The 15,027-nt window shown below is 37.9% G+C and overlaps 1 protein-coding gene across 1 annotated transcript in view; it reads right to left on the bottom strand.

The window, feature by feature from the left end:
• THADA (THADA armadillo repeat containing) overlaps window positions 1-15,027 on the bottom strand; it is a 203,073-nt gene that overhangs the window by 66,940 nt on the left and 121,106 nt on the right. The window contains exon 29 of the mRNA XM_089529183.1: window positions 6,156-6,324. Coding sequence (XP_089385309.1) covers window positions 6,156-6,324 — 169 coding nt within the window. The remainder of the gene's footprint in view (window positions 1-6,155; window positions 6,325-15,027) is intronic.

Below are 15,027 nucleotides of genomic sequence, written 5' to 3'. Positions count from 1 at the left end.
AAGGCCAGAAAGAGGAGGGGCCAGCCCCTCCATACCATCTTAACTAAGAACAAAAACAGCAAAATGTATGCCTATGATTAACATCCTCAATTTTTTCCTGTTTGTAACACCTAACCTGATGAAGATGCCAGTGAAGCTTCGAAAGCTTGCAACATGTATACTGTGCATTTTGGTTGGCCAATAAAGGTATCACTGTTTGGTGGATCTTTAATGCTTGTGTAGAAGACGGATGGATGTTGATTGTCTTCTACACAACCATTAAAGATACAGGAACCCTCTCCAATTTTTACCATGGTATCTTCACTCGTATGTCAAACATGTTTAATGATCTTCCTCAGAACAAATGATCACTAATTAAATTAATCTTAAATTCTATAAAGATGATAAAAAAGAACAAGAAAACATGCCACGAGACACTACATTGATTCTGCCAAATATCTCAAACACAAAGCCCATATCTGAGCCACAGAACAGCTCTGACTCAGCTCAGAACAGGCCCAAAACTATGTTCAGCATGCAGCTGAGTAGATTCACAGCCAGTGTGCTCTAGTGGTTTGGATGCTGGACTAGGACTCTAGAGACCAGGGTTTGAATCTCTGCTCAGCCATGGAAACCCAATGGGTAACCTTGGGCAAATCACATTCTCTTAGACTCAGAAGATGGCAAAGGCAAACCCCTTCTGTACAAATCTTACCATAAGCTGGAAAGAACTTGAAGGCTCACAATAATAAAATGTAGATCCAATAATAAAATTATTGGTCTTTCTTCAGGTAATGCCCACTGTGGGAAATGACCTGGGAAGCTGCATTAAAATCATATACATCTAGCAAGAAATGAGTATGTGGAGACATCTTTTAACACCTTTGTGACTAACTGAAATAAATAAATTGGCAGCATGAGCTTTTGTAGACTTCAGTCTACTTCCTCAGATGCTTTTGGAGTGGAAGCCATGGACAGACATATATCTGCCACAGGCATCTGAGGAAGTAGACTGAAGTCTACAAAAGCTCATGCTGCCAATTTCTTTCTTTCAGTTAGTCTCAAAGGTGCTACAAGATTTCTCCACATACTAATTCTACAGACTAACATGGCTATATCTTTGAATTCTAGCAAGAAATGAGTTGATTTTGCATGTGTTCAATTGTATAATAATATGCTTCAAGCTGGCTTGAGCATCCAATGACAAATACTCTTGTCCCTCCACACTTGCGGCTTTAACTTTTGTGGATTTGATTGTTCACAATTTTATTAATATGTTCTCTCTAGAAATCTAGGTCCTCCAGTGCAACTCTATGGTCAACTTTAACCAAAGGTCACACTGAAGGACCTAGAGATTCCTAGAGATAACACTTCACTAGGCATTTGTAGCTCCTCCAGCATAATTCTATGGTCAATGTCTGGCAGAAGTTGACCACAGAGTTGCATTGGAGGACCTAGAGATTCCTAGAGTGGTGTTCACTGAGGTAAAACATAGTGTTTTTGTTATTTGCAGTTTTTCCACATTAATGGTGGTCCTGTGCCTGTAACTCCAGCAAATGCAGAGGGATGAGTGGTAATAAACTCTATAAATAAAATAAAATACTGCTGCATATGTTTGCTGCCTGAAGCAGATTTCAAATAATGCCTCCTTCACCACACCCAACACTGTAAAAAGCTTTGCTGAGAAACACAGACACAATTCCTTTGTTCATATATCCTTCGGCAGCCCTTGCCCATGTTGCCATACAAAGCAGTCTACTTATTACCCAAGATTCCCAAAATAGTTTGTTTTCATTTTTCAGCATTTAGGAACCCATTTCTACATGCATTGACTTGTCTACCAAAGAAAACTTAGATATTACTAGAGAACTCCTGCACAGCACATGTCCTTTCATGCAGGCATTATAAGTAGAACATCAACCAGCCAACTGTCCTAGGATAAGGATAGCAAACTGACAGTCTACCAGCTCAATATAACCAACAAGGCTCTACTCTATTTCCCACGAATGGGAGTGTATACTGGGTGAGGATGTGAAAGAGGACCTTGGAGGACTAACTGGTGCTGATGCTGGCTTCATTCTGGCACCAAGTAAAAACATGTTTTTGAAGCTTTTGAGGTTAATTTTATCCAGTGTGTATATTGCCACTACCTTTCCATGGTGGTAGGATGGTGGTGAGGCAATAGGTTATGGTGATGCTAGATTTGCAGCTGATAGAGTCTCCGACACTAAAAAGGGGTTTTCTGAGGATCTACAGAGACAACAGCAGTGGCATTTTAGTCTGCTGTGAAAGTGGAGGCACAGTAAACCATTTGTCAGTGTCTTTTACCATGAAAGCACTATGATGAGACAATCTAAAATCAAATAAGAACCAGTACCAGAAGATAAGACTCCCAGCTGGAAGGTACTCAGGTAGCTACTAGGGAAGAGCAGAGGGAAATGGACTGGCTCATAAGAAGCCATGGGTCTAAATTTGCAAGACCTGAGGTGGCCAGTTGATGACCAGGGCTCTTGGAGATCTCTCATGCATAGGGACACTGTAAATCAAAGTTGACTCGATGAGAAATTTTAAAAATGGCTTTAAATTGTTTTAACTGGGTATATTGTTTAATGTGGTTTAGTTTGTTCAAAATCTATCATTACAGTTTAAAATGTCAAATTGTCTTAAATTTATTTATTTAAGGGATTTATATCCCAACTTTCTCCCAAAATGGTATTCAAGGGATTAAATTAAAATTGATTTTTATTGTATGCTGTCCTGAGGTCTGTTTGATATAGGGCTGGATGCAAATAAATTAACGAACGAATACCTCAGGCCTTGCTCAGGATTCTTACCTAGTAGGCCTCTAGTATGCCATGAAAGTTACACTGGGCCCATGGTATTCACTGGGGTTTAGTTCTATAATTCCCTTTCTAGAGGCCAGCATGGCCCCATTCCTGCTCTCCTGTTGGTGTCAGATAATAACATTTTTGTGCCATTAGGCTTTTTCAAACTGATGAAGATTGGGCTTTTAAATGCTGTGCAAGTTAGATGTCAAGATCTGTATATAGTTTTTAGAACATTTTAATATTTTTAATGTGTAATGTTTTTAGCTTTTTTAAATGTTTAATTATTTTTAAACTTTATATTTACAATTTTAATGTTTTTGTACTGTTTTTAATTTGTACTATTTTAGTTTTTTGTGGGTTTTCCGGGCTATGTGGCTGTGTTCTGGAAGAGTTTATTTCTGACAGTGCGCCAGTATCTGTGGCTGGCGTCTTCAGAGAATGCTGGCATGGGAGTGAGTGGGGAGTGACCCTTAATTGAGGGGAAGTGATTTATATATTAATCTGTGTGTTAATATGTAAATTACTTCCTCTCAACCAAGGATCACAGTATATATACCCCACTCACTTCCATGCCAGCATTCTCTGAAGGTGCCAGCCACAGATGCTGGTGAAACATCAGGAATAAATTCTTCCAGAACACAGCCACATAGCCCGGAAAACCCACAAAAAAAATATATGGATGCTGGTTGTGAAAGCCTTCAGCTTCACATTGTTTTAAATTGTTGATATCTGCATTGAGTCCCTATATTGGAAGAAAGACTGGATCTAAAGAAATAATGCAAATAATAGTTATATGGTAGAATCCATGGATAATGAGGACATGACAATTATTTCAGCCAGTATTTGGGAAAGAACAGGACTAGAGCGGGGTGGAGATTTAGTTTCCCACAAAGATTCTGCAATGTAGTTGAGTTTTATAAACTATTATTCTGCTTAAAAATGAATGACAAATAATAAAATGTTTGACCTAAACCAGTGAATTAGCTTTTAATGTGAGCATGCTGGTTGTTGTTTTTGTTTTGTTTTTTAAATTGTTTAAAAGAACAAAGACTGTTCTAGTACTTAAATTCTGTTAAGTCTTATACCACAATAAGTAATCATGAGAACATATTTAATTAGAGCTCCTCTTTGAATGAGCTCATTAAATAGAATAAATCCATTAGTGGTAATTGAAAACAGTAAATAGATTGTTTTCTTTTTCAGTGCTGTTTCAGTTTAATAATTAATTTGAAGAGAAGGAGGGGATTTCAGTCTTAGTGGTAACAACAGAGAAGAAGTGAAATGTATGGAAGGCCTGCTGAATTTGCTCATTTTCTTTTTTCACAGTGGCATATGTTAGATACTTTATAATAATTTATAAAAGATATTGGTGGGTGCTTTAGAAGTCTAATCAATATTGTTATAATCCTCAGTGCTGACAAGTTGCTTTCATGTATGATTCATATTACTACATGAAATCAAACTGACCTAGCAACCAATTGTTCCATTGCTTTGGCCAAAGTTACATAATAAGTCGTGGACTTTGGCCAGTTTGATTTTTTAAAAGATATTTTATGGATCAGTTCTCAGGGTCTGCTCCTCTGCTGTACAAGTGACATTCGCAGAGTGATAATGTGGTTAAATAAATTATCGCTCATTGAAATTTGGTGAGGACATATGGTCCAAAACATATGTGCTGCTTTTACTTATTTGACAAAGCTGTTTTGATTTTGGGGGTCTTCCTATTTGGATGAATATATAGCCCCATCTCCAATGCCAACAGTGACACTTCTGCCAGAATGTTTTAGGGGAATGTGGTACAAAAAAAGATCACGTGGATACACTGGCTATATAACTGATTTCAAAACTGACATTTGAAGCCACCAGTTTTCTGAGGGAAGATTGTTCTCTTCATGTGAACTAATTATTTCTCAGAGATGCAGATGTTGCTCCCCCCCCCCAAGAAATACAAAATAAATAATAAAATTTCCAAGGAATGCTGGGGTGACATTCAGCTAGAAAAATCATCAAACAACTTTGTTAATTAGAATTTAGAACAAGGATGGATTAGCCTTTGAGGTTTGAGGACACTTATATCCTGTGTTTCTATAAAATACTCAAGATAGGAAGCAAATCTACAAAAATTGAAATCAGTCAAACACGGTCAAAAGTAGGTAAAATCTACAATACTCACTTTCAAACATACATTCAAAATTTACATATTTTAGATGCATGTAGACAGAGTAATTTGTTGTTGTATGCCTACAAGTCATTTCCAATTTACAGCAATCCTAAGTCAAACATATCACAGGATTTTCTTGGCAAGATTTACAGTATTTGAAGAGGGGATTGCTGCTGCCTTTGCCTTCCTCTGAGGCTGAGAACGTATGCTTTACCCAAGGTCATCCAGTGGATTTTCATGGCTGAGCGAGGATTTGAACCCTGTTCTGCAGAGTCCTAGCCCAAAGCTCAAACCATTACACCATTCTGTATAATTTTTATAGGCCCATACTTAGATTTATTTCTACAAAGGAAGTCTAAGGGAGTTGTTGTAGAATAACCAACACATAAAAGAAGGTTCAATTGCATTAAGTTTAAATGAAATACAATTTTATAAAATAAGAATCTAGTGCTTACTGGTGCCTTTTTGACAAAGGTACAAACATAGGAAGCAATAATTTTAAAGTAAGTTGATGGGATATGTTGCATAGAAAGTTGAGAACAAATGTTGACATTTCTGCTAGGAAAATATTTATACTCTGTATAGGTAACCTGGCAAAAACAGCCCACAGCAAGGTTAGACAAAATTCTTATCAACATTAAAATATCTGACAGAAACAACCAGATTAACTATCTATACTTGAAGATACAGGGATAAAGGAAAGAGATTCCTCAAGTGGTGGATGCATGTTAGTAACTTCAGCAGTAACTTTTACTGAAATGTCAGTAGGATATAATACAGTTCAGAGGCACAAAAAGACTTTATTAAAAAAAAGTTTCTTTGTCAGATATGCTATATGTATGTTGTATTTGAGTTACATTATCAAACCACATGGATTTCAGTATCACTTACTAGGATGAAAACATTACCTCACCTTCTCACTTTCATTATCCAAACCAGAGACTGGAAGCAACATAGTAGAAGAAATGTTAACCTGCAACATCACCTGAATTTTTGGACAATGATGTGCCAAACTCTTACTGACAATTCTCCTACTCTGGAGAGCCTTTGGAACTCTCTGAAATCCATGTCTATTTTTTATCACCTTGCTTAATTTAGTGTTATCACCCAACTTAGGTATCTCATTTATTCTAAAATATTTATGAATACATTAGAAAATATTGGTCCCAATACAGATCATAACTTACTTGCAGTAATGTTCCATGCACTGCATTCTGTCGTACATAAGGATCAGTGAAATCTGGAAGTTCAGTCAACAAGGATGTCACTGTGTGTGGCACCAGGTTTTTCATAATAAAGGGAACAAGGGCCCGAGCAGCCAACTCACGTGAGCGGTATACAGGAGACTTACCACATCTGGGGGTGAGATGAAATAAATTAGAAAATATTGGAAGGTAAAGGAAGATAAAGAATGTTAGGTCTCACTCATACAGAGAGCATTTTTAAAATGCTCAATTTAATTGTGGAGAAATTGTTGCATAGTCCTTAGAAATATATATATATATTGCACATCCAAAATGCCTCTGGGAAGCATAATGTTCCTCTAAAGCAGGGCATATGGCTTTCCTTAACCCAAAACATGTGTTTTAAAGTGCTTTTAAATCTACAAATGAACTTCTGGTCACTTTAAGTTTGGCTGGGAAGAGGAAAAAACACAGTTTGGTTCGAAGTGTAGCCCTATAGTGGGTCCTGGGAATGAAATTGGCTCCCAGATGCATGGAAGTTTTAAAAACTTGCTCAGGGTCCCCTTCTGAAGCACAGAAGTATTACTGGTTGGCCTTCAGATGCACCCTTTTTTCTCAACTGGAAACATCTAGGGGAATTATTGTACTTGGTTGATAAAAGTAGGGTAGTAATGCTTCACTCAGCTTTCTTGTTTGAAGAATGTGAGTCCCTAACTTCCAAGCTTCTTCCCCATGGATAAGACATGTGACACACTCCTATAGCAGACACCTGCTGTTTCACAACTTTAATTGTCCCTACTGTGAAAGGCATCGCTAATATAATGCAAATGTAATCTAAGAATTTTGTAAAACAGAGCCATGTCTTTTTGTATTTATGACTGCAAAGAAAACATTGTACAGCCGAGTGATAAACATTCCTGCAAGTTGTGGGGTCCACACTTCCAAAGCCATGTCAGTAGAAAATCAAGTTACAATAGGCATAGGAAAACAAGTGAAATTAAGTTACAGAACTAAAATATGTGATATGTGTTATATCAAGGTGTCCAATTTAGCACATGGATGTAATCCTAACTACCTTCTCCCAGCTCATTTGTTGGCTTATATATAGGGACAAAAAACTTAATCTGTAGAGGTAGGAAAAGAAGGAGTTTAATAGTAGGAAGAATTTAAATGAATTAATCATAGAATCATAGAGGTGGCCATCCAGTCCAATCCCCTGCCATGCAGGAAATCTAAATCAAAGCATCCCCGACAGATGGCCATGCAGCCTCTGTTTAAAGACCTCTAAGGAAGGAGACACCACTACACTCCAAGGGAGTTTGTTCCACTGTCAAACAGCCCTTACTGTCAGAAGTTCCTCCTAATGTTGAGGTGGAATCTCTTTTCCTGGAGCTTGCATCCATTGCTCCGGGTCCTAGTCTCTAGAGCAGCAGAAATCAAGCTAGCTCCCTCCTCAATATGACATCCCTTCAAGTATTTAAACAGGACTATCATATCACCCCTTACCCTTCTCTTCTCCAGGCTAAACATCCCCAGCTCCCTAATGAGAACACTTTACCACAACAGAATGCAAAATAATTTCTCACAAATGCTCCCATGTTTGTGCTACAGCATGCTTTATTTAAACTGAACAAATTCACGTCTTTAAGTTTTTCTTTTCAAGTACAAGTAACTCTGACATAGTTACAGATGTTTAGTTTCTAATTAGCAGTAACTGTACACTCCAGAATGCCCCTCTTTCTGTTCACAACATTTTACAAATGATGATTTCCCAAAGGAATCTGGCTCTAGTTCAGGAGAAAGAATGGAAAATTGGAACACTGCCAGTGTTTCTGAGTGCCAGATTTTTTTTTAAAAGGTACTTTCCAAAAACATGATTCAGGGGGCTTTTTCATATCCAGCTGTAAAACTGTATTCCATTTTATTTAATTGCATTAGTTCCATTTTAGTAACATAATAAAATACAGATTACAGGTCAAGTGACTTGATTTATTGTGCTTTATTGAAGATAATTTTAAACAGAAGCGTAAGTATTTAAAAACTCATATTTGTTAATTACATAATGACAAATAGCACACGTTCATGTGTATGAGCCCATTGTCATATATTAAGACTAAACTAAAATTATTCTAAATGAAGTGTTCTACATTAAAACATAGGGATATGGAGAAGAAGGCTTCACTCTTGCCATCTAATGCTTCTTCTCAAATATCAAAATTTAGAAAATGTGAGTGACAAAAAGTATGGATTTCTTCATAATTTCTTTTTCTCCTCATGGTGAATTGGCTCGAAGGACTAAGTTAATTCAGAAATGGACTAATTTCAATTACTTGAATCATCATGGGAAACATTTTATTTCTTTTAAGTTCTCTTTCTTTCAGAAAGATAAAACATCAGTCTGGGAAAGCTAGAAGCTCCTGTCTCATGTTGGGGTAAGTTTTTAAATCGAACAGGACAAATTGCTATCGCAGATATACAGTTATTCTCTTCTAATTCTAGAGACAAATAGATTGCTGCCACAATCACAATCAAATTCTTTTTGAATACTATCCTAAAACTTTAACAACAACAATAACACAGCCTGAGAATCAATCCATAGAACAGTAGATTGGGGAAGGGTGAGATTTTGAGTATACATGTTTTGGAAGAGGGAAGGGGAAGAAGGACATGCCTCATGTTTTTCTTTGCTAGATCTCACTCCTACCAGAGTAGGGTTCTGAATTTATATTTACAATCCACAGATAAAGAGCAAAAGCAGAGGGAAGACCAGGAATAGGAAAGAAGACAAGGAGGAAGCAAACTGACAGCATTAGCAACAGCATAACCATACAGTCAAGAAACCTAGGCTAATCTTATCTTTTAGCATAAAACTATTTAGTCAACAGGAAGATTAGAAAGCAAATTACCACACTGAAAACACATCAATACACACTGCAAAGCTATACTGTCAACTCCCTCCCCCCCAAAAAAAACCTCAGGAGGGCTTCCAGTTACCCTCCCTCCATATTCCAATTCCGATTGCTTTCACCTCTGAGGGAGAGAAGAGAAAACAGGCACATCTCCATTGTGTTTTGGCTCCAGTGGCTGGTGAGAGGCCCTCCCTCCATATTCTAACTGTGACTGCCCTGGCCTTTGAGAGAAAGAAGAACAGCCAGCATCTGCTGGACCTAACCCCCCCCCCCCCCCCCTGCTGCCATTCCCTTTTTCTTGTGTGCCTTGTTTTTAGATTGTAAGCCTCAGAAAAAGGAACTGTCAAATACTCAAATAAATTAGATGAGATGGTTTGGACTATCTGAAAAGTTCATGAAAAAGGCAGTATGCAGTAAAAGGCTTCACCACCAGTTTGTTTCAGCAAGAATTTCGTCTGGAATATTGTGTCCCGTTCTGGGCACCACAGTTCAAAAAGATGTTGACAAGGTGGAGCGTGTCCAGAGGAGGGTGACCAAAACAGTGAAAGGTCTGGAAACCATGCCCTATGAGGAGAGACTTAGAGAGCTGGGTATGTTTAGCCTGGAGAAGAGAAGGTTAAGAGGTGATATGATAGCCCTGTATAAGTATTTGAAAGGGTGTCATACTGAGAATGGAGCAAGCTTGTTTTCTCCTGCTCCAGAGTATAGGACCTGGGGCAATTGATTCAAACTACAGGAAAAGAGAATTCAACCCAACATTAGAAAGAACTTTCTGACAGTAAGAGCTGTTGGATAGCAGAACACACTCCCTTGAAGTGTGGTGGAGTCTCCTTTGCAGCTTTTTAAACCAAGGCTGGATGGCCACCTGTCAGGGGTGCTTTGGTTGTGTGTTCCTACAAGGCAGGGGGTTGGACTGGATGGCTCTTGTGGCTTCTTCCAACACTTAAGATATTGGTGACCTTCTTGAGTAGCTGACTGTTTCCATTTTGAAGAATTCTGCTTCATACATCAGTAACAATGTTGCTTGATGCTATTTATTCCAAAACTGAATCAAAGAAAGGAATTCAGTTCTAAGAGCCAGAGTACAATACTCAAGCTATAATAAAGTCAGCAGGAATCAGGTGGGAGAATCCCTTTTCCTTTCCAGCAAAGAATGCAATACTGTGATTGCTACTGTATGTCATTCAACCATTACCTGTTGTCAGTTAAGTTTAGCCAGTACAAATTTATTGAACAAAAGTCCAAAGAGAAAGGCGCTGAAACACAATAGTCCAGCAGATGTAAACAAGTCATAAAATTCTAGGCTGGAGTGCCAGTTCTTGCTTCCTTGTTTTTGAAATCACAAAGCAACCCTTCAACAATACCATATCTGATTCTGGAGTTCCTGTCTATAAAAAATACTATTTCCTCCTGGCAGTTCACAATAAACACGGGAAATTTATTTGACTTGTCAAATAAAGTCTCCCAAGATTAAAAAGTGCTGGTGGCAATCAAGCTAACTGTGTTTGCATATATTCTAAAATGAAACATAGTTCCTTCAAGTTAAAAAATAAACAGTATGCCAGCAATAAGTCTGGACTTAACAGCATGATGACAATGAAATCACTCTTAGATCTTTCTTTTCACTTGTGTTTTTTTCCCCCGTCAGGTTAATCTGAAGGGATTTACTTTTTGATAATGTATAAACAAAGCAAAATACACATGCTGTATCATACGACAGCTGTAAAATCCTGAGGCGAAACCATAAATTTATTAATCATCTAACTGGTCTCAATGCTTGGGCTCTAAATATTTAACCTTTGCATAGTCAGACTGAACTTTAAAACTACAGCATGCCCCCAACCATTACAAGAACTACACTGTGTCTTGTGAAGGTTTTCTTGAAATCTTGGCAACCCTGAGCTATGTTTTTGTTGCAGGGGGGAAAGTGTGTTGTTTTTCCTTTATACTTTCCTTCATGGGAAGTCTAATTAGAAACAGATATAGTCCTATAAGTGATTCAACACAATTGAAAGGCACTCTGGAAAACTTTCTGTAACAGTCTTTCTATAGCTAACAGTATATTTATATGAAAAGTGTTTAGTTTAGGCACACTACAGCAAGTGCCATATTTCTCATTTTCAGGACAATCCTAAGAATGCGCTCTTACCAGCATTAGCAACAATGCTAAAATGAAAGCTGATTTATACAATGCAGGTAATAAAAACATGTAATTTACATTGCACATTTCTCTTATATAATTTATGTAGTTACATGGGGAGAAGTGTTGTAATCCAAGATGCAAAAAAATCCACCTCTCAAGAGCTCCCAGAAAGCAACCTTGCCATATTGAAAGTGAGTGGAGTTTGTAATACAGAAGAGAAGTTGCTCTTGAAAGGTGGCATGCGGTGCAGGAGTAAAATTTCTCACTGGATTACACCATAAATGAAAGGGCACTGCTGGGGCACAGTATTAGCTGGAAAGCATACTGAACAAAGCTTGATCTAGCATGATCCCTAACCAACACCAGAACTTGCACACACCAGCTAGAGTTGTCAACATCCAATGCATAACAAACAGTAGTAATTTGTACTATACTAGCCCAGCCATTCCTGAAAATATTCATTTAAAACAAGAACAATATACACAAAATAACATTAATTGACAAAGTTCCAAGGTATCTTTTAAATATATGATGACACCAAAGAATCCACAACGGCTATAAGAACATATACATTTGCCTTGCACTAAAGTTGAATTCACACTGCAGCATTAAAGCAGTTTGACACAACTTTAACTACAATGACTCTATCCTACAGAATCCTGGGATTTGTAGTGTGGTGAGGCACCACAGCTCTCTGACAGACCAGGCTGAATACTTCACTAAATTACAAATCCCAGGATTCTGTAGGATAAGTCATGGCATGCTTTAATTCTGCAGTGTGACTACATCCTGAATCAGCCCAGATATAAAGAAGGACAGCAGTTATCCAAGATCCTACTACCTAAAGATCTTTTCAACTGGAAACACTAGGGACTGGATCTTAAGCCTTGTAAATGCAACATTATGTGTCCTGACCGCATATATACAGTCGGCCCTTCTTATACACAGATTTTTTTATACACGGATTCAAGCATACACAGTTTGAAAATGTTCCAAAAAAGTATAAATTTCAAATATCAAATCTTTATTTTCCATTTTTTTAATAAGGGACACCATTTTGCTATGTCATTATATTTAATGGGACTTGAGCATCCACAGATTCTGTTATCCACATGGGATCTTGGAACCAAAACCCAGCAAATAACAAGGGTCCACTGTATTAAGGTATGCAAACACTTCAACTTAATTTCTTGTAACCTATGATTTTAACTATTTGAGTGTAACTAAGCAAAAAGATTGCTCAAACTAACTGTAGACAAAGCATCTGAAGATGTATTATTCAGATGTTAATTGTTACAGAATAATTTGGGCTATCAGAGGATCCCTTCGAAATGTATGGCTTCTGTGGTACAGCCTGGGAGGATGAGACAACTCTTGTCTTGGAAAGACAACTCTCATTCTTCATGCTTCAGAAGGTGGTAGTACTGACTGAACTTGGGACTTCCTCTTGTAAAGAATGTGTTCTACCACTATGCAGCCATGTGTATATGTGGCACAACCAGGAATCAATTCTGAGATTCACAGTTGACAAAAGCATCATTTCTGAGCATAGACTGTCTGTTGAAACTTTCTGTCTGACTATCTTTCTCCCCATCCCAGTCAATAAAACTTTTTCCCCAGAAAAGGCAAATTCTATTGGCTTTCTATTTCCCATTTTCATATCACAAGTCCTCTTCTGCTCTTCATTCAAGATCAGCTTTTTTAAAAAAACTGTAGGTTTCACTTCTGAGAATGATAGGAATGTGACTGTTATTTTTAGTGGTCATTTAACAAGCAAGAAGAAATAAAAGCACTCCTTACTCCACTTGTGTATAACATTTCTAAGAAGTTATCTTAATGAAATGAAAAGCTGTACTCTCCACTCTCCACCACTGTCCCCATCCTCTGCATGCATGTGTATTCAGACTTTGCACCCTAGAGAAATATTTTCTCATCATATTTCAGAGGCTTCATCCAGTTTTTCCAGGATTCTTTATTTTGACTAGATGTTTATTGTACTTTACAGAGACAATTTTTCCAACCCACTATGACTTCAACCAGCTTTGTTTAGCAATTTGTTGAAGCTACATGGGGTCCATTACAAAATTGACTTTTCTAATTATTTAGCTAATATTGTTCCAAATAAAGAATAATTCTGTCAAGTGAAGTCATTTAGAAAAAAAAATAACAAATCTGGCAAATTAAAAAAAAGTTGTTTGAAAGTCATAACTACATTTTATCCATTTTAACAAATGGAGACCCAGAGACATAAGAATTAAGAAAAGCCGTGAAATAATAATTGTAAGGATAACACTGTCTCCTCTTTATTATTTAAGATTGGAAACTTGCAACAATGGCTGCATCTGCACTGGAGAAATAATCCAATTTGAAAACACTTTAACTGCCATGGCTCAATGCTATGGAATTCTGAACCTGTAGTTTGCTGTGTCACCAGAGCTCTGTGACAGAGAAGGCTAAATGTCTAAAAAAAAAACCCCAATAATTCCCAGGATTCCATAGCATTGACAGTTAAAGTTGTATCAAACTGGATTATTTCTGCAATGTGATTGCATCCAATGTGAGCAATTATTTCCTCCAGTGAAGACCACAAATACTTGGGGATTGCACAATTTGGTTAAACACTGAGAGGAAGCTGAAAGCTATGAAAACAAAGATCCTGTTTGAATACAGTGGCCCCATCTCAAGATGAATTCAGAGCCCTTTTAGCTGAAATTAATCTGAAATGAATTTGCACCCCTCTTCTTCTGTTTCTCCACCTTCTCTGTCAAGAGAAGATACCTATCAGGGGGAAGTGAGTGCAACAGAGAGTTGGCAGGGCACATGGTACACTCATCCAGCTCTCAGGGACAAGTGCCCCATGTGCCATTTCTGATCAGATCATGGGCTTGACTCTTCTCCCCTTGACCCAATGTTGTCTTGTGCCTTCAGGTTGTTTCCAATTTATGGCAACCTTAAGGAAAACCTATTACAGGGTCTTCTTGATGTGATTTGTTCAGAAGGACCTTCCTCTGAGGATGAGAGTGTGTGACTTGGCCAAGATCACCCAGTCGGTTTCCAAGGCCAAGCACGGATTTGAAATCTGGTCTCCAGAGCCCTAATCCAACACCCAAACCATTACATTACACTGTTCCAATGTAGGAAATAACAAATAAAAGGCTGGTAAGGTTTCCATTCATGGGGCTTGTAGTCAGGTCCATCATCTTACTGGAAATGATGTGCCAATGGGTTATCTGTTATTGAGAAGGGACTCCATAGGACCTCCCAGTCTCTTTCACTGCTTGTTACATTCTCTCCCTTTCCCAAAGTAACATTTTCCTTTTGTTTTTTAAACTTGGAGAAGTGAGATGGCACAAAAATTGAGCTTTTCTAAAGTTTAAGTCAGGAAAAAAAAGTTGAATTATGTAAAACATTCTTTATGAGCACTATAAGTTTTCAGGACAAGCAAGAGAGGGCTCACCCACTTCTAATAAGAATTCTCGATCTCCTATGCATGCGTAAGATGTTAGTTTTGTGGCAACTGAAGGTAATAACTTAAATATTCATCTTCAGTGTTTCTACTGATCATAAGCACACAGCTTTCTATTAAGAGCAACACAAAATGTAAAAAAGGCCCCAAACAGATGGGCCAAATAAAATGCTTCTGGACACTCTGGGGGCATGATATTCAAAAAACGCACACCCCCAAACTGCCAGGAAGCCTCACTGAGTCTGCCTAAGGCGGCCCAAACCTGAGCACAAAAGGAATGGCAAAAAGCCACGACTGCCAGCGGTCCATTCAAAACCACAGCAGCAGCCAGCGTTGGGACCGTGGTGTCTGGTCACA

The sequence above is a fragment of the Sceloporus occidentalis genome, unplaced genomic scaffold (genome assembly GCF_023333645.1).
Source record: "Sceloporus occidentalis isolate IW3139 unplaced genomic scaffold, rSceOcc1.0.p SCAF_6, whole genome shotgun sequence".
Classification (NCBI taxonomy): Eukaryota; Metazoa; Chordata; class Lepidosauria; order Squamata; family Phrynosomatidae; genus Sceloporus; species Sceloporus occidentalis.
This window is presented reverse-complemented; position numbering and strand designations above follow the sequence as displayed.